General features: G+C 53.2%; 1 protein-coding gene across 1 annotated transcript; it reads right to left on the bottom strand.

Moving 5' to 3' along the window:
* Positions 1–10,832: 10,832 nt before the first annotated feature.
* On the bottom strand, positions 10,833–17,035 carry CRYBA4 (crystallin beta A4; the record flags this gene model as incomplete). Its single annotated transcript, XM_032447819.1, has 6 exons — positions 10,833–13,670; positions 13,936–14,935; positions 15,117–16,347; positions 16,442–16,584; positions 16,680–16,821; positions 16,899–17,035. Coding segments are annotated over 4 exons (570 nt in total), but the record flags the coding sequence as incomplete, so codon positions are not given.
* Positions 17,036–17,797: the final 762 nt, after the last annotated feature.

The following is a 17,797-nucleotide window of genomic DNA, read 5'->3' as shown; positions in this document are numbered from 1 at the left end:
TCCTGACCATGCCTTTAAAGAAGAATTTCTTTCTAATAGCCAACTATCACGGGGTCTACTTGGCTGTCAATCTGTCTGTCCCTTAACTGTCACCTTGGCACCACATAAGGGGAAAAGCTGCTCCTCTCCTTTGTTTTCCTCCTTTCTCTATCTTCCCCATGTCTCTACTACCCCCCAATCTTGTGGTGACCACTGGGGGCTCTGAACATGACTCAGGGGCAATGGGCCACTGGTGCCTGGCTCCTTTCTGTACCTCAGCATCTCATTATCTGGAGCAGAGGTGTATTTTAGCAGCAAGGCAAGGAGGCAATGTAAACTGGTGAAACAGAATAGTGTTCCCCATGACATCTTAACTCAAGAGGGTATTGAGGCAGTGGAACAGGCTGCCCAGAGAGCTGTGGGTGCCCCATCCTTGGAAGTGCCCAAGGCCATGGATGAGCCCTGGGCAGCCTGAGCTGATGATCTTTAGTGTCCTCTCCAACCTGTGCCATTCTGTGATCAGCATTTGGGAGCTGATTACAATTACTGGGATGAATAATTTGGCTGTAAGCACCGCCGTTAAACATTTATTGCGTTCTATAACTTTGAAAACATCCTATGGACCTTGTTCGTTATAAACTTGCATTTCAAGTACTATCAAACATGAAGATTTAGAGTGAATAGAAATAGATCCTGGTCAGTGGCTGTGTCACTGCCTCCTGGTAGCCCCTTCTACCCCTTACTGTGCCTTGCTTTGGTGTTAGGAGCAGCACGGGGGCTGCAGCAATGCAGTGCCATGGGGCTGGGCACAGCCGCGCTGTTGGAGGCACAAGGAAGGGAGCACCAAGCACGTGGCGGTGGCAGCCAACCGGTCCCTTCATTTAGACAGATTAAGCAAGTTGCTTATTGCCTGTGACATAATTTAGATGAATGGTGTGGGTAATCCATCAGGCAGACCCTGCGCAAGGCCCTAGAAGCAGCCGGTGGGAGATCCCATTACCTTACATGTGTTAACAGCCAAACTCCTTTGTATAAACAACAAAGTGGCTCTCCTGAAAAGGGCCGATTTTCCCTCATTGTCTGCGAGAGGAGCAGCGGGCGGTGGTGATGGATGGTGGTACTGGCAGGGCAGGAGGCGGCGTGCAACGGGGGAAGAGGGACACCATGTGGGGACACTGCTCTGCTCCAGGCTGCAGCTCTGCACGCTGTAACACCTCGTGCTGCAACGCTGCATGCTGTGACTGTGTGTGCTGCAACACCTTAAGTTGCATTACTTTGCATGGATGCGGCGCTGCAAGCTTTGTTGTGTGTGCATGTTCCGCAGTGCTGCGTGCTGCTCGTCATGCACTGTGTGCTCTGCATGCAAGCAGGGTGGGCATGGTGGGGGGTCCTGAGGCAGCAGCTGCATGAAAGGCTCATGGAGGGGAGGGGGTGTCCTGGGCTGCAGCCACCAATGTGTGAGTGCTTGGCAAAAAGGGTTCAGACACCAGGGCTTGTGCTGGCTCAGTCCTCTGGCAATGATCAACGTTAAAAATCTCATTAGGCTTTTGTTAGAGGCACAGAAAAGCAGTTATAGCATCTTAAATATTGAGTATTAAGCAAAGGTTTCCATTAACAAACCGCTTATTTCCTTTCCCTTGGGCAAGAGCCAAGCTTTAAAGAACAGGAACACCAGTGCTGGTGATTCCTGCTCCTGGGGTGCTCGCTGAAACCAGCTGGGGATGCTGCTGGAGCTGATCTCACTTCCTTGGAGTCAAGGAGTGGAGAGGGAAGCAGCAGCAGGGCTGAATGAAGCCTGGATCTGAGGAGCATCATGGACCCAACGTGGCTATGGGGCTGCAGGGGCCACAGTCCTGGGGGCACCCAGCATTAATCACTGTGTCCTCTGCAGCCAAGAGGGTCCCTGCTTTGCTCCAGCTCTAAAAGAAGCCACGGAAGCCATTTATTGCTCCACAACTCCCCACCAGGAACATTATCCCTTAATTGCTGCATTTATTCAGACTTATTCTGTATATCTAACAATAATGAGTATATTAGATATGTAATTATTACTGTCATAAACGTAATAGTGACAAAACAATAATTGAAATAGTGTCTATGAGGATAATTCGCCATCGCAATTAATACTGCCCCGCTTAGTTAATATGTCACGGTTTAAAATAAATGCTGTCATTACTCCATTACTAATACCACGTTATAATAATTATTGCAGCAATAATTAAGTGTCTATAGTGATCATGAATTGCCACGGATTGGGATAAAAATCTCTGTAAATAACACAGGGACAGCTTTGCATTTGGTTGCAGGAGAGCTGGGAGCAGCTCTGGGTGCTTTGGTTGGGCAATGAAGTGCATTTCCTAACCAGCACAGGTACTTCACGATAACTCAACTTTACTCGAGTCCAACTCAATTTTCTCAGATTAAATAAAATTTCCAAGTGTCACTCAGCAGCAAACTATCAGTTGGAAGGTGGTTGATTTTTCTAACCCCATCTCTGGTCCAATTACAATTTTTAATCTATATGTAGATAATGGTGAACAAAACCCCTGTAGAAATGTCAAGAGTGAGGAGGTTATTAGCTTAGTTTTAATTACTGTCTATCATTCTTAGAAAAGCGCAGTAACCTGATAAATTAGGTGACAGCTCTGGCTGTAGGAGTTTAGGTGGGCTTTAAAGAAATGAGGTTTTTTAACCAGAGGTGTTGATATGGGCAATCCTTCCCAGCACCAAGTAGGGTGAGGTGAGCTGCATGGCCATGTCCTGGTACTGCCCAGGGATGCGTGGTGCCATTCACTGGCAGAACCCATCCTCAGTCACATCTTCATTCTCATCCCAGTCCTTCTCTTCATCTTCATCCTCAACATCATCCTCATCCTTATCTTCATCCTCACTCTTCATTGGAACATGTTGCCCAATGAGGCTGTGAATGCCCCATCCCTGGAGACATTCAAGGCCAGGCTGGATGTGGTTCTGGGCAGCCTGGTCTGGTGGTTAGGGACCCTGCATATAGTAGGGGGGGCTGGAACTGGATGATCATTGTGATCCTTTTGTATCCAGGCCATTCTATTGTTCTATGACTGTTGTTGCCCTCACAGCTCTGGTGACACTGGCCCCTTGTGGATCCTGCCTATTGCTGCAGCTGGGAAGACCAGGAAGGCACCTCATTTGCTGAAACCATCATTTGAGGTGAGTTTCAATTCTAAAGTAGCACAGGACTGCTCCTGGAGCCCATCCTGTTTGCAGGGTGTCCATTGCTTCTAAGGAGACAAGCTGCCATTTTGCTCCCCTAAAAAGCACCTAATATGGCAGGTGAAACATCAGAAACAAGGCTCAAGACTTGGGGAAAACATTCTTCGTCTATGAAGTATTTCCATTAGGAATGTTAAATTGAAGATGAAAAGTAAATGTCTCTAAAAGCCTGGAACTCAGAACACATAGAACACATCATCTGCCACATGTACACACAGGGGCCATTTGAAGCCCAAGGCAGCACCTGGCCTTGCTGCTCTTTGGGAATGAGAGCACAGGGATGTGACACAGTGAGGGGGGTCCCACATCTCCCTGTAGTGGCTCTCGGAGCTCCCTGGCCCTACTTCCACGGGCAATGTCATCCCTCTTTGGCATAGCACGCTCTGGCTATGGTGGCCCTGCTGCATGTCGGTGTGGATATCCTTGCATGGCCGTGCTGCATCTATCAGCTAATAAACAGTTCATTATGCTGGAAGAATTATCTTTTCTGGCATTAAGGTCAGCTGTAAGGCGGACATTATTACTGGCAGGAGGCATAGAAGTGCAGACCATGGCAGATAGCAGCCTGTAACTCTTTATTATTTATACCAATGCAGCTGTGCTCCAGGGGATGGAGGTGAGGTGGCCGTGCTCACCCAGTGGCCCATACAAAACCCAGCCTGCTTTTGCGACCCAGTGGGATGCTTGCTCCATGGCTGCACCCACCTTCTCCACTCCCTGGTCCAATGGTGATGCCCACGTGGGTCAGGGGGTGCTGCTGACATTGCTATGGCAATCAGGGCTCCCTTCCACACTTTTTGAAATTAAAATGTGCCTGCGCTGGAAGTTGTTATCAAAAATAGAAGCATTTTATCTATCTTTAGTGCAGAACACAGATTGCATGGAGACATTCAATTTGGAGTCAATTTAAATTTCAATTGTCTGTGAAATCTAAATCAATAGGCTATAGTTCAATGGCGCTTTAATAAAACAGGACATAACAGAGAAATCATTAGGGATTACATATGATAAGAGATTGAAAACAGTGTCTGCGTAATGGTGGGGGAGCCATTAGAGAATTACCTCAAGCATTTGCAAGTAAACCAACAACCTTTTTCTCCTCCTGAGACTAACAAGAAGACTTAATCGTGCTGCAGCGCCTAAAAATACATCTCTGTCAGCTGTTGGATTGGGCCGGATTCGCCTTGATACCCAAGTGCTGTGCTGACCAAGGTGAGGAGGGGGTGGCTCGGGGACATGGAGCCCAGCAATGGGATAGGAATGGGGAGTGTGGGCAGCTCTAGGAGTGGGGGCTGATGTATGGGTAGGGGGTGCACGGCAGCAGCCTGAGCTCTAGGACTGGGGAAGGCAAAGAGGCCACAAGGTGGGGAAGAGTAGATTGGATTAGATTACATTGCATGGGATCACATTGCCCAGCACTGCGTTGCACTCCATGCCATTGGGTGGCATTTGCACAGCACTGGATTAGATTGCCCAGCGCAGCGTCAGATTGCACAGCACTGGGTCAAATTACACAGCGCTGCACAATACTAGATCAAATTGCACAGGACAGCTGAGCACAGCTCTGAATCAGCTTGCACTGCACAGGACTGGATCAGATTGAGCAGCACTGCACAGGACTGGATCAGATTGAGCAGCACTGCACAGCTCTGGATCAGATTGCACAGCACTGCAGGGGAGCCCAGAAAAGCAGCTTTGAGCTGCACCCTGCCCACCAGTGAAGTTGTGATGTTTGCATGCTGTTGCACCCACTTAGTTTGTTTCCTGCAGATGAGGTGATCAGATGAGATCAATTAAGCTGTAAGTGCGTCTCAGGTATTAAAACAGTATTAATTGGAGCTATGCTAAAAGTAGATTTAATTGCTGCAAATCCTGTTTGCACCGGTCTGGAGGAGAATCAAGACAGCAGAAGACGTTGACGTAATCAGGAGAGTTTTGCAAGGTCAGAAAAGCCTCAACAGCAAAAAACAAAGTGTCCTCAGCTGCCACAGGGCCTGGCACGGCTGCAGTAGAGCTGTATGCATGCACACACTGCATGCACACACTGTGGGGGCACTGTTAGGGTGCTGCAGGAGCTGCTAAAAGCCCTGCACAGCCTGGGGAGAGGGCTCCTTTTTGCACCAGTGTAGCAGGGAAGGAGCTAACCCTGAGATTAACAATTTCAATAACAAACCAAGCAAAGTTAAGGGCATTTGAAAAATGTTTTTACAACCTTTGGTTAACCTGCAGTAACAGTTGTTTGAGCGCATATAAATAAGACTATTCTGTGGAGGAGACAGGAAAAATTGGTTTTATTTTAAAGGACACTGTTTGGCTCCTGCAGTGCGGTGGCATCTGAGGAAATATCGTGCAGCGGCTGCTGTGCGTCATGTGTAATGCTCAGAAATGCAGCCATGGAGAGCAATACGTTTGCTGGCTCCTGACAGCTGGGAAGCCGGGGTGTATTTTAAACCCAGCATCTCTCCAAAGGACCATTTGGAGAGGGAGGAGAAGGAAAAAGCCTCCAGGATGGCTGGGTGCCGGCCAGCCCGGCATCGTGGTGTCCCTGCCTGTGCTCCCTTGCCACCAGGTAAATACATCCCCTCCAACGAGGCTGTAAAGCACAAGTAATCCCCGCTGCCCCTTCTGCTAGAAAAAATCATGGCCTGGATTGGAAGCAGAGACACGCTTTTCTCCACCTGGAAATAAAAGTGTCACACCACTTGCCACTTCAAATCCGAGCAGAACGGGCTCCGGAGGCCACTAGAGAGAGAGACTTTAAGCCTCGCTGTTAAGAATTACAAGAGATCCACTGGGCAGTGTGGAAATACAAGAAATACTACAATGCCAGTGCTAAAACCTAATGAGAAATGGAACAAGCTGAGACAGAAGCTTAACAAGAAATAGTGGACAAGTCCCCCAAGAAAAACTGCAGGCGGTGAGGAGAGGAGCTGCCAGTGGCTCCGCAGTCGTATTGATCAGGGCCTGAGAAATAGGAGGGGGCCTTTGGAAAGTAGATAAAGCAGGAGATATACAGCAGTAGAGGGCCAGAACTGATGAAAACAGGAGAAAATGTGGCTTAAATCAAAGTGCAAATACACAGAAAGAGAAAAGGTAATAGGATTTGTGTTTATGGCTAAAGAGGAGAGTTGTGGGGTGGTGATCAGGCACGGTGGTAATTGAAAAGAAATGGAAAGCAGAGCTCAGTATAAATATTTTTGGGGAGAAAGTGGGCTGAAAACTTGAAATAAGCTATCGTTAATATCAGCTGCAAGAGGAATGTGGGAAGAATATGCAAGGAATGAGAACAAGGGTTTATGGAGGACAAAGGTAAGGGCTCAAGGAGCAGACCAGCTTCTGCCTGCCCAGTGTCACTCATACCTGAGCAGTGGTGGGGTTGGACCAAGAAAGGTTTCTTGGGGCTGTGTAAAATGCTGTGCATCTATGTGCTTTCTTTTCTGCTCAAAACCCAGTGGAAATGTCCCTCTGTGCTGTGCCTGCCTGGCTACATCCCTCCTGCTCTGCAGTGCAGGGATGCTGCAGTTTCCAGGGACCACATCGCCTGGGTCTTTCCCTTGGGTAAGTGGGGTTGTGATGGGTTCATGGGGCAGGGATGCAGGGCTCATTTCCCACCCTGGGGCAGGAAGGAGGTGGTTGGTGACCACTCTGTGCACTCGGGGATGCAGTTACCCCTGGACACAGCACAGTGTGAACCCTGGAACTGTGGGGTTCATGGTTCAGGACCAGACAGCAGGTGCTCTGCCTGAGGACTTTGGGGGGGGTAGTGCCATGCAGGCTGCTGCCTTCCTCTAGCTCTCAGACTCTGCCATAAGGCAGGAATTCGATGCACAAATTCTCTGCATCCTGCCTACTAAATCTTACCTGTCTCCAACCTGCTGCAAGGTGTGCTCACCAGCATGCAGAGCACCTCTACCAGCTGTGGGGTTCTGCAGCCACTCTTCTCACTCCACGGGCACAAGATAGCAGTGGATATTGTGGGGAGGGGGAAGTGTCTTTGCACACTCCCATGAGGTTGAGCCCCTCTGCAGGGGGTGAGCTCTCTGTATTCTACCTGGGTGCACACAGTGGGGCTGCAGGGAGTGTGTGGCAGCAGCATCCTGCTAGGGACAGCCCATCCATCTGTGGGGATTCAGACAGCTCCAGATCTGTTCCCAGGGAGTGGTGGCATCCCCAGTACCCACAGCCCCAGGGCAGCCTGCTCCCTCCAGTTGCTATGGCAATGAGACTGAAAGGTTTGGCTTTGCTCCCACCATGCTCTGTGCTGAGCATCCATTCCTTCACATGGGCATGGCTGTGGCCAGACCAACGATGGAATATTAATATTAATCTGAACTAATTGCAAGCAAATCGCTCCCACACTCTGTGCTGAGCCTGGCAGCCATCACAGCAGCCCTGGTATCTCCCAGTGTCCCCAGGTGTGGGGCAGGTCCTCATGCTATTCCCAACTGCCACCAAAACCTCCCTGCAGTGCTCTGCCACACTGCTGAGGTACCTTCCCCATCTGAAAAAAGTAATTATACAGAAAGGTCGTCCTTATTTATTCTTTCATGACGCAAGCCCCAAGCGACTAGATAGTCAAATTAAGGCTCCGAAGTGTTTAATGAAGGCTGGGAGTGGATGTGGGGTCTGGATCACAGCAGGAGCTGCGCTCAGCACTCAGCAAGGGGCACAGGACCCACGGCTGCTCCATGTGCTGCGGAGCTGCAGCCCCAATGCACCGCCCATGGAAGTGCAATATTCACAGGGGAAGGATTTTTTTTAATAGGGCCCCATGGAGACATCAGAGCAATTTTCAAGGAGGTTTGAAGCCACCGGGAAGCTTATTAGATCCGTTCTGCAGAGTTAATTTGATGTTGGTAATCAGTGAGCAAGTTAAGCAGTTAAGGAGCTGGTGGCTGCCAAACGGTTTGGCTGCTGAGCCCGCTTGTAAGCAGCGGTTACTAATGAGTGCTTCATGAATATGAATGAGAGATGATTACAGTGTGGAAAGGGCAGTCAGCAAACCATAAACTTAATTTTAATCTTTTTATTATCAAAGTCACGTTATTAATAATAGACTTTACATGAAGACCTGGTTTCATCAGCCCATTAGGGCGGTGCCCGCTCAGCACCAGGGACAGGGCCAACCTCCATATGTTGTGCCCATCACCAACAGCACATGGAGACCCCTGGATGGGGCCATTTGGGGTGCCCAGAGCATCCATTGGGCTCTTGGTGCCCCATGTGTGCCCTCATCCATTGCCATCCCTTGTGGAACCCATTGGCCGCTTGTGAGTGAGATGGGGAACTGAGCACCCAAGTCTTGGCAGCGTGTCATGAGTAATGCAGCCCTCGCTCCTCATAAAAGGATGATCCCATTGTCTCCGAGCCTAATTAATTGTAATTATTTTCATATGACACTATGATATGGGCTGCTCGTGTAACGAGGCGGCTGTTCCGGTGTGAAATGCTGAAGCAAGGAATGTAGAACATGCTAAAAAATATTAATCTACAAATGAAAATGATTTTAATTGGATTCTGCCTTTGGGGTCGGGTCACTGTTACATTTTCAATCAGAGTTGTCCACTCAGCAAAGCAAGCTGCACAGCCCTTCCAGATGGAAATGGTGAGTGGCTCGCAGAGGTTAATAGGAATGTTGGAAAATAAATAGGTTATTGATTGATAATAACAATAAGCTGACTCCAGTTCTACCTTCCTGACCTTCCCTCACCCAACTTAGAGTAAACTCAGTTAGCATCTCATTATGGATAGCCTTCCAGTCCCACGTATTAATGAGAACATGTGGGCTGAGGGGGCCAGGGGATCCCCTGGAGCCCTTCCTGATGTACCAGCAGCTTCCAGGGCCACCAATATGCACTGAGTGGATAGGAATGGGGTTTTTGCCCAAATGGGTGCAGCCCTTACTGCACACCAGCAGCCTAACCCTGGCTGCCGGCACTGCATGGTGCCGTGGTGGCAGTGATGCTTGGGGTCAGCAATGGGTTCCCCAAATAAGGTGCATTAGCCTTTCCATTTCCCCTCCCACCACCTGGTTTGTTGGAATGTAGATGCCACGCTGCTCTCAGTGCTGCCTGCATCCTGGTGCTGCACTGCTTGCTGAAGGCTTTGCCCAGAAATGAAGTGTTGCATTGCAGGAAGAAGAGCATGAGCTGATGGAGGTGTTTTTCCTGGTCTGGCACCACCACAGCCCTGGGTGTAAGTGCTGTTATAAAGTCCAAGCACTGATAATGTTCCATTATGCACAGTCCATCTTCTTAACGTTTTCAGGGTATTAACCCAGTGGAGCATTAGTTGTGAGAATTAGAAGTGGCCAGAAATAAATTATACCAAGAGAGAAGTGCAGTTTGGGACTTCATAATTTTAATTAGCATTACTTCCACCTTCCTAATGAAGTCAGGTCAAGGGGCCCACCTGTGCCACTGCACTTCAATCTGCACTGCAACCCCCAGGCCAAACAGAGACTGCCTATAGCATCCCTATGAGGCACAGGGGCACCCAAAGGGACATGTGGGCATCTCCAGAGATCCCTGCCAGTGCTCATGGGGTTGGGCAGGAGGGAGAGGGGCCCTGGGACTGGTGAGCAGCCCAGGGTCAGTGCTCTGTCTGCCTGCCCCTGCACAGTGGCAGCCCCATGGTAGGCACTGGGGTGCTTAGGGACATGGGTAGCACTCAGGGCCCCACTGGCTCCTGGATCTGTCTAGCTGGGGCTGTCCTGCCCACCAGCCGTGGGGAGCTTTGGGGAGCCGAATGGGAGCGTCACCTATGGGTGCTCCCCAAAGCATCCGCTCTGCTGGCGATGTCCCTGCGCAGTGTCTCCGCTGCTGCTCGGGGGTCCGGGCTGAGCCCTGCGGGGACACGCACAATTCTTTGCGGGTTCGTCACCGCAACGGCTCGACAGTGCGAGGCTGCATACAGAGGGTTGCTGTCGGTTGGCGGAGCACGAGCTCCACCTGCTGCCATCAGGCCCGGCCGGTACCGCAGCTCCGTGCCTGAACCTCCTGGGCTGCACACAGCTCTTCGTCCCCAGACCCATACAATGGGTGTGCACCTGCTGCGAGCACCCTGATATCAGCTGGAATTGGGGGTTCTGCGCTGCCAGCTCCAGTAATGCCCCCCTTGCAGTGCTTCCCAGGCATGCTGGATGCACCACAGGTTTCTGCTCCAGTGTCTGGCCCTGCCCCAGCTGCATTGGGATGCAGCACCCCCCTCCACCCTGCACACATCCTTTAATTCCCCAGCCCCTCTGTCCTGTTGATGGGGTGGCTGTGGAGAGAATCATCCATCCTGGTCCCATGTACTTAGTGTCCTGGCATGCAAGGGAGCTGCCCCTCACCAAGCACTGCCTATAGTGTAATTCCATCAGCTCTCTTTGCTCCCTATGGAGCAGCCACTGGCTGCAATGCCAGGACTTGGAGACTCAGCAGTCCCAGGCTCTGCTCCTGCATGGGGGCCTCAGCAACCAGCAGAATGACGCTGACAGCAACAGAGGGGTCAATATCTGCACCCACTCCTCAGGATCTGGACCAACAGGGGTCCCACTAAGTCAGCCCACCCTCTCCCAGCATCCCTGGCCCCCCATGCCCCACAAAGACACTGCACACAGGTGTTTGCACACTTGCCATGTTCACAGCAGACATTACAGGCAGTAAGGACTTCCTCAGCCCCATGTCCCCTTCTCCAGAGCATTCTTACCCCATGCCAGCACTGAGCCCTGCACCCAGCAGCACTGCAGGAACACCGGGCATTGAACAGGCTATTGGGGACATGCCTGACTCAGCACCCCTGTGTCTGGCTCTGATGTCTATCCAGTCACAGGCCTTCAAGGCACAGTTAGGGCAGGAGGAGGTGACACACAGTGAAGTTCTCGTGCCCTGGTACAAGGTGTGTCCTGGGCAGGATGGGGTACCCCAGTGCTGTCTGGATCTCTGCCCACAACACTACTGGGGGTCCCACACCCCTCTTTACCACCACCTATCTCCAGGCAGGTCTGAAATGGGAATAGACAGAGAGACTGTTTCCCAGCCAAGGAAAACACCGGGCTGGGATAAGGAGTGCTGAGGTAGCAGGGGTAATACAAAAGAGGATGCATCTCCGCAGCTCCAGGCAGGCAAGACTTGGAGCACATAGCCCTGTGCTTATGGTGTAGGGATGGAGCAGTGCTCATTGCTGCAGGTTTCTCCCCAGGCCCTGAACTTATTGCCCAAGGGGATCCCTGCCCTGCCCTGGACCTGGCCCATCCTGCTGTCCTCCTCATCTTCCTGCTCCTTTCCCCATTTGGATCCTACGCTCCATGCAGAGCTGGTGTGTCTGCTCCCCCATCAGGAAGAAGCAGGCATCCTCCTCAATCAAACATTAGAGCATCAGCCCAAAAACTCCTCCTGATCACGGCCTGGCTGAGGGCAGGAATTGGATTGTTAGTGGTTAATGTGGAGGAGGTGGGGAGCTGCTTGCCCTTGGGTGCTGCAGATGCTGATTCCCCACTCATGGCTGAGGTGCAGGGGGCAGCCAGCTCAGTGCTCCCCAGCTGCAGGTCCAGGAGCCAGGCCTCTGTCCCAGGGGTTGAAGGCAGCACAGGGACAACCATCATCTGCTGGATGCAGGGCGAGCTGTGCCCTGTGCATACTGGCAACCCCTTATACACTGCATGCCAAACCTGGACAGATGGCTGGATCATGATCAACCCCATGCGGATGCAGGGGAGTTTTACCTAATTTCAGACCTATAGAAAGCAAAGCAAGGGCCGCAGCCCAGCCCCAGCATTAGCAGTGCACTGATTCTGCAAGGCAGAGTGCCTCTGGCCAGCTCATCACCATCTCTGTCACTGTCACCATCAGTGGGCTGGCAGGACATGGGTACCAACCCATGGGCAGCTCCAGCTTTCAAAGACTCATGGTTAGTTAGGAGCACACTGCGGGCACCACCTTTCTGCATGCATCAGGGTTACAAGATCACTGCAGAGAGAAAAAGGGAGTAAAGAGAGCCAGCAGAGTCTGCAGGGCACTAATGCAAAGAGGCTGTTTCCATGACAGGTGAACTGGGGCTGGGGGGCTCATGGCCATCGTGCTACTTTCTGGGCAGCTTTGCTGGATTATTGTGGCAACTGCCAGTCGTTGCTCATGATTTTGGCACTGTCCCCTTTCCACTCAGTTTCTTTTTCCTCATTGAACCGTGTGAAATTTGTCAGCAAACAACAGACCAATAGGGAAATTTTGAAAGCAGCCCTGGCCTGAGCCTCTCCCTTTGCGCTGCACTCAATGGCAGTGTGGGGTCAGCAGCCATGGGTCCCTGGGTGGGTGGGGACCACTGCTCATCTGTCATGGCCAACAGCGCTGGGAAGTTAAAGAGCAAAGAACAATTGTTAGAGGCAAGAGAGAAAGAAGTAAGGAGAGGTTAGTGCAGGCTGTTAGTAAAGAGAAGCATGGCATCGTCAGTCGCACTTAGAGAACGTATACGACTAGAAGAGAAATGAAGAGAAAAGCAGCAATGATTAGTTTGTTTAATTCAGTTCAGGAATGTGTTAGTAACACAGAGATCTACTGGCTTAAAAAGGAACTGAAAAGCTTCTGCTGATAAAACCATTTTTGGGCTTCCAATCAGCAGCAGAACCATATGCAACACTCTGGGCATTGCAGCCCCACTGCTGTAGAGAGCAGCCCCATGCAGGGGGCATGCAGAGGGGCTGCCCAGCCTGCCCTGCCTGCCCCACATGCTGTCTGGGTTCCCCAGCCCCACAGTGCCCCACATAATCCCGTACTTACCCAGCTTTTCTGTTCCCCTTTAAGGCCTGCGAGCTGTTAGTGAGAGCGGGGCTGTTAGTAGGGCATGCGCAGGTGTGTTAGTGGGTTAGTGATCACATAGGGCACTCGGTGCCCGGGGGGGGGCCTGGTTAGTGCTGGAGAGGAGCAGAGCACACGCATGCACAGCTGGGCATGGTTAGTCCCCACACGAGGCAGCACCTCCCTGGTTATGGCTTTGGAGAGCAGGAGGCGTTTTTGGGCTCTGCCACTGGATTATTATGGGATATGGGAAGGTGTCAGTGGATGGGAGAGCGCAATGCAGCCCTCCTGATGAAATGCTTGGAAGGGACCTGCTGCTGTCACCGTGCTGGTGGGGCACTCAACACCTGAGTATACAATGTGATGTGTAGCTCTGGCACCATGAGGATGAGAGATGGGCTCCAAGGAGGGGACAACTCCAGGAGTGCCAGAGTGTCTGCAGGAAGAAGAGGGCCCCAGCACCTGGCAGAACCATGCACAGGCAGTCCCATGTCCTCAGGCACTGCCACCACCATCTCTTCAGCTGTGTTCCCACAGCAGCTGGGCTGGCATCAGGTGGCTCCGCTGGGGCCGGCAGCTCCAGTGTCCATGTGCAGGCGGCTGTCACATCCCTGTGCCTTGTTGCACTCGGGTGAGAGCTGTGGCAGAGCCACGGGGCTGGTGGTGCTGGGAAGCAGAGATGCTGTGAGCACCCAGGAAGCAGACCCCACCTCACTGCCATGCACCCGTTGGAGCAACCCCTGGGCACACAGCCCATGCTGTGATCCCATTTATCCCAGGGAGGGCAGCTTTGCTCCAGGTGCAGAAGGAGCAGCCCCGAGTGCAGGCAGCACAACCCAGCTGCACAGACTTGTGACAGCTCTCAGGTTATGGGGCGAGCACAGGGCTGGGTAATACCAAGGGGTTCCCACCTGACCCACAGGGGTCCTACCTGTGCAATCTGGCTACATGGGCACAGTGCAGCGTCCCCCATCCCATCCGGCTGTTGCTCTGCGAGGGCTGCGCAGGGGACTGTGTGTGAACAGACCTCAGGTCAGTCATTAGCAGCTGCAAAAGAAAGCAAGCAACGCAGCAAGAGAGCAAGGAGCAGTGCCATGCCTTCGGATCAGCACTGAAATCCCTGTTTCAGCACTGCCTTGGGGGAGCATGGCACTGCCATGCAGTGAGGGCACCCCATACCCTGCAGTGCCCTCAGACCCACCGCTGTGCCCACAGTCTCTGCTCATGGGCTGTAACGGAGGCAGACATCCCGCCTGGCCATGTCCTGCTGGGCACAAACAGCACAAGGCCAATGTGGGAAAAGCAACAATGGCCCCAAGCCCCAGAGGGGCTGCTCTGTGATGACTGAGCACTTCAGCTGCCGAGCAGCTGCTGTTTGCTGCCTGAGGTTCATTGTTGCTGCTCTGCTTGGTGGGATGATCCCTCCTCCCTCCTCCCCCATCAGTGGATCTATTCTGGCCCCCACCCAGCACCCTTCCACCCCTCCCAACCCACTGCTGCCCCTCACCCCACTGCCGCCCTTTGTTCCCGTACCGCTCGGCCGCTGCTCTGTGAAGCAGAGCTGTAATGGGGAAAGGGGGGGAAGGGTCCCTGTGGGGTTGGGGGATCTCATTCCTCCTGGCTCTTGGGATGAGATGGACATGCACACAAAAGTGGTGGAACAATGAGGGAGAGAAAATGGCTCCCCAAAAGGAGCCCGGCAGCAGCTGTCACATGAACTCTTTGCAGAGGAAAGAGCTGTGTCAGAGCAGGGATATCCTCAACCTCTCTCCTCTAACACCCCCCCACACCTAACAGCACCAGGCCTGGAGGAAAATGGTGGTTTCAAGACAAAGAAGCAAACCAGTATTTTGCCTGCTTCCCTTCCAGGAGCACTGAAAATGAGGCAAGAATCCATTTACCTGTCTCGAGCCCTATTCTTGATGAGGATTCTGAAAAACAACACGAACAAGCAGTGCATCCATCAATATCGGTGCTGGTACTCAATGCGGGGCTGTGGGCATCGAACCGGGGGGCTCCCAGGGATGTACCCAATGCCCCCCAACCCTGAGCCTGGAGAAGGGCCACATTCCCATTGGAAAACAGCAGAGGGAAAGGGAAAGGCAGCATTACCTGACTTCCAGGTGGTGGCTGGCTTGGGGACGGTAGGCTGCATGCTCTCTTGGCTGCTGTACAGCTCCTTTGTGCTGCAGCTTTCCAGAGAGATTCCCTGTGCAAGATATTGCCATGCAAACTCCTCCCCCGCAGCCCCTGCCGGCCCCACAGCCCTACCTACGTGCAGGAGGATGCTGCAGCGCCTATGAAATGTTAATGCTGGAGATGCAGCCAAGGCAACATCTCTCCCTCCCCCCATCTCCGTGGCCCCAAGTGATGGGTGAGGGGTTGGGGCAGGAGGGGGCTAAGGGCAATGGCTGCTGCTTGGGGAGAGCGTAACAGCTGTGGGTGCTGCGGTGCTGGGGCTTCACTGTGTCACAGTGCATCATGTGCAGGCGCCCATGGGCAGTGCCCAGCCATCCCCATCACATTGCCAGCTTCAGCTTATTGCTTTTCCCCCACAGGCTGGTGTCTCAGCAGCCCCCACCAGCAACCTGCTTCCCCATCTCCTGCAGCACTGAGCAGGGACAGGAAGAGAAGCCCTGACTTGGGCACTGCCGTCTGCAAGGCTGCACCCTGCTGCTGTGTGCATGGCTGGATGGGTGATGCATGAATGCAGAGGGGTGTATATGGGCACATGCATGAGTGCACAGGTGTGCAGGGTTTTGCCATGGGTATGGGGGTGCAACACAGGTGTGGGGGTGCATACGTGAGTGCACAGGTGTGTGCTCAGGTGTGTGCATGGATGTTTGCAAGCTTGCAAAGGTATGGAGAAATGTGTGCATAGGTACAGAGCTGTATATGGGCATGGAGATGGGTGCACAGCATGCAGCTGTGGCCTGCCAGACCTTGCAGCTCCTGATTCCTCCTGAGCAGGGCTCAGGCAGCACGGTATCCTCTCCTGTCTGGTTGGAACTACAGTGATGGCTCAGGTCCCCTTGCAGTGGTGGGGACACGGGCACCCCTGTGGCACCCCATTGCTGCTCCCAGCCCACATACCCTCCAAGTGTTAACACACCACGTTGGACAATGGAGCTTTTATTGAGCTTTGCCACCATCACAGCACAGTCTGGGGGGTGCCTGCAAATGTGGAGCTGGCAGTCACTGCTGGACCCTGCGGATAGACTGCACCTGGCCAGTCTGTGCATGGGAGCCCCACTCCCGAACGTGCTTGTACTCGCCGGCATGGCTGTCACTCTCCAGGAGGTACTGGAAGCCACGATACCCAGGGTACTGTGAGCAGACCCACCTGGCCATGAATGGAGCAGGAGGAGCAGCGTCTGAGGGTGATGGCACTGCTAGTGGTCCCTGCACAGTGCCACCAGCCCTGCCTCACTACTCACGCGCCAGAGCAGACAAGGAAGGAGCCCACTGCACTGCTGCCCCAGCCCAGTGCAGGCAGTGAGGGGCAGTCGTCGCTCAGCTCCCCCCTCCTGCCCTGGAAGTTCTCCTGCTCAAACAGCAGCAGCTGGCTGTGCCCGTGCTCCTGCACCGAGATGTACCATGTAAGCACAGCTATGCATCAGAATGGATGAGGACAGCACGGGGTCCAGGCATGTCACTGCACTGGGTGCTACTCACAGCACAGGTGATGGGGCGGAAGGAGCTCATCCTGTCCACGTGGTAGGCGTTGCTGCCACTCCACGCTTCCCAGCACGGATACTCACCACGCTCCAACACGAACTGCTGCCCCTGGAAGCCGCAGTGCTCGAAGCCCACCCAGCTGCGGGAGGTGAGCATCCAGGGGTGAGCATCTTGGGGACCCCCCCACCCCACAGGACCCCCTGGCCCCACACTCACGCCCCACTCTCGATCCTGAAGGAGCGCACGGTGTTGAAGCCACGCTCCGGCGTGCTGTAGCACTCACTGGTGAACTCGTGCCGCTTGCCCTGGAAGAAGGGCTCATCCCACACCACGATCTGGGGAGCAGGGATGGATCAGGGCTCTGTGTGGGGCCCGGGCTGAGCTCCCAGCCTTCCTTTGCTTCCTGCACCTTCCAGAGGCCAGAGGACGACCTGCGGCGCTGGATCATCGTGGCTCTGCGTAGGAGGACAGGAGGACAGGAGCTGTGCCCTGGTGGCCAGGGGGAGGCTTGGGGTCCTCACTGTTCTCCCTCTGTGCTTACTGGGGATGAGTGCTGAGCCTGGAGGTGGCGTGAACAGCAGCTGTCTGGCAGAGCTTTTATAGCCTCTAGATAGAGACGGGGCAGGAGAGCATTACAGAAAGCCCTAACTCAGCACACGGCAGGAGGAGGGACTGGCAGAACAAAGGCAACACTGCGGGAGAGCCATGAGCTCGGGGACACCACAGCTCTGCTCCATGCACACCAGACAGGGGCTGTGACATAACCCAGGGTCTGTGCACGTCCCTAGGGCAGCCATGCCCTCCTCCTGCCCCATGCACAGAGCACAGAGCAGGGAACAATAGCATGGCAAAGCCAGGGACCAATTTGCAAAAGCATTAGAGTGGCCTAGTGGTGCAGATGAAGATTTATGGATCTATGGATCCTATCTCTGTACTCAGAGACCTGGGAAGAGCCCATAGAATCCACACTGTACCTAAATACCTTCTGCTTTTGCTTGTAGTAATCCCCCTACTGCATCATCCCAAGGCAGCGGTGAGGACAGAACACCCCTATAGCAGCAGGAGCACCCCTATGGCTGCAAGCCGGGAAGGAAACCAGGAGCAGGAAGAGAGGA

Source organism: Coturnix japonica, chromosome 15, assembly GCF_001577835.2.
Source record: "Coturnix japonica isolate 7356 chromosome 15, Coturnix japonica 2.1, whole genome shotgun sequence".
NCBI lineage: Eukaryota > Metazoa > Chordata > Aves > Galliformes > Phasianidae > Coturnix > Coturnix japonica.
Note: the sequence above shows the minus strand (reverse complement) of the source record. Positions and strands in the feature narration are given on the sequence as shown.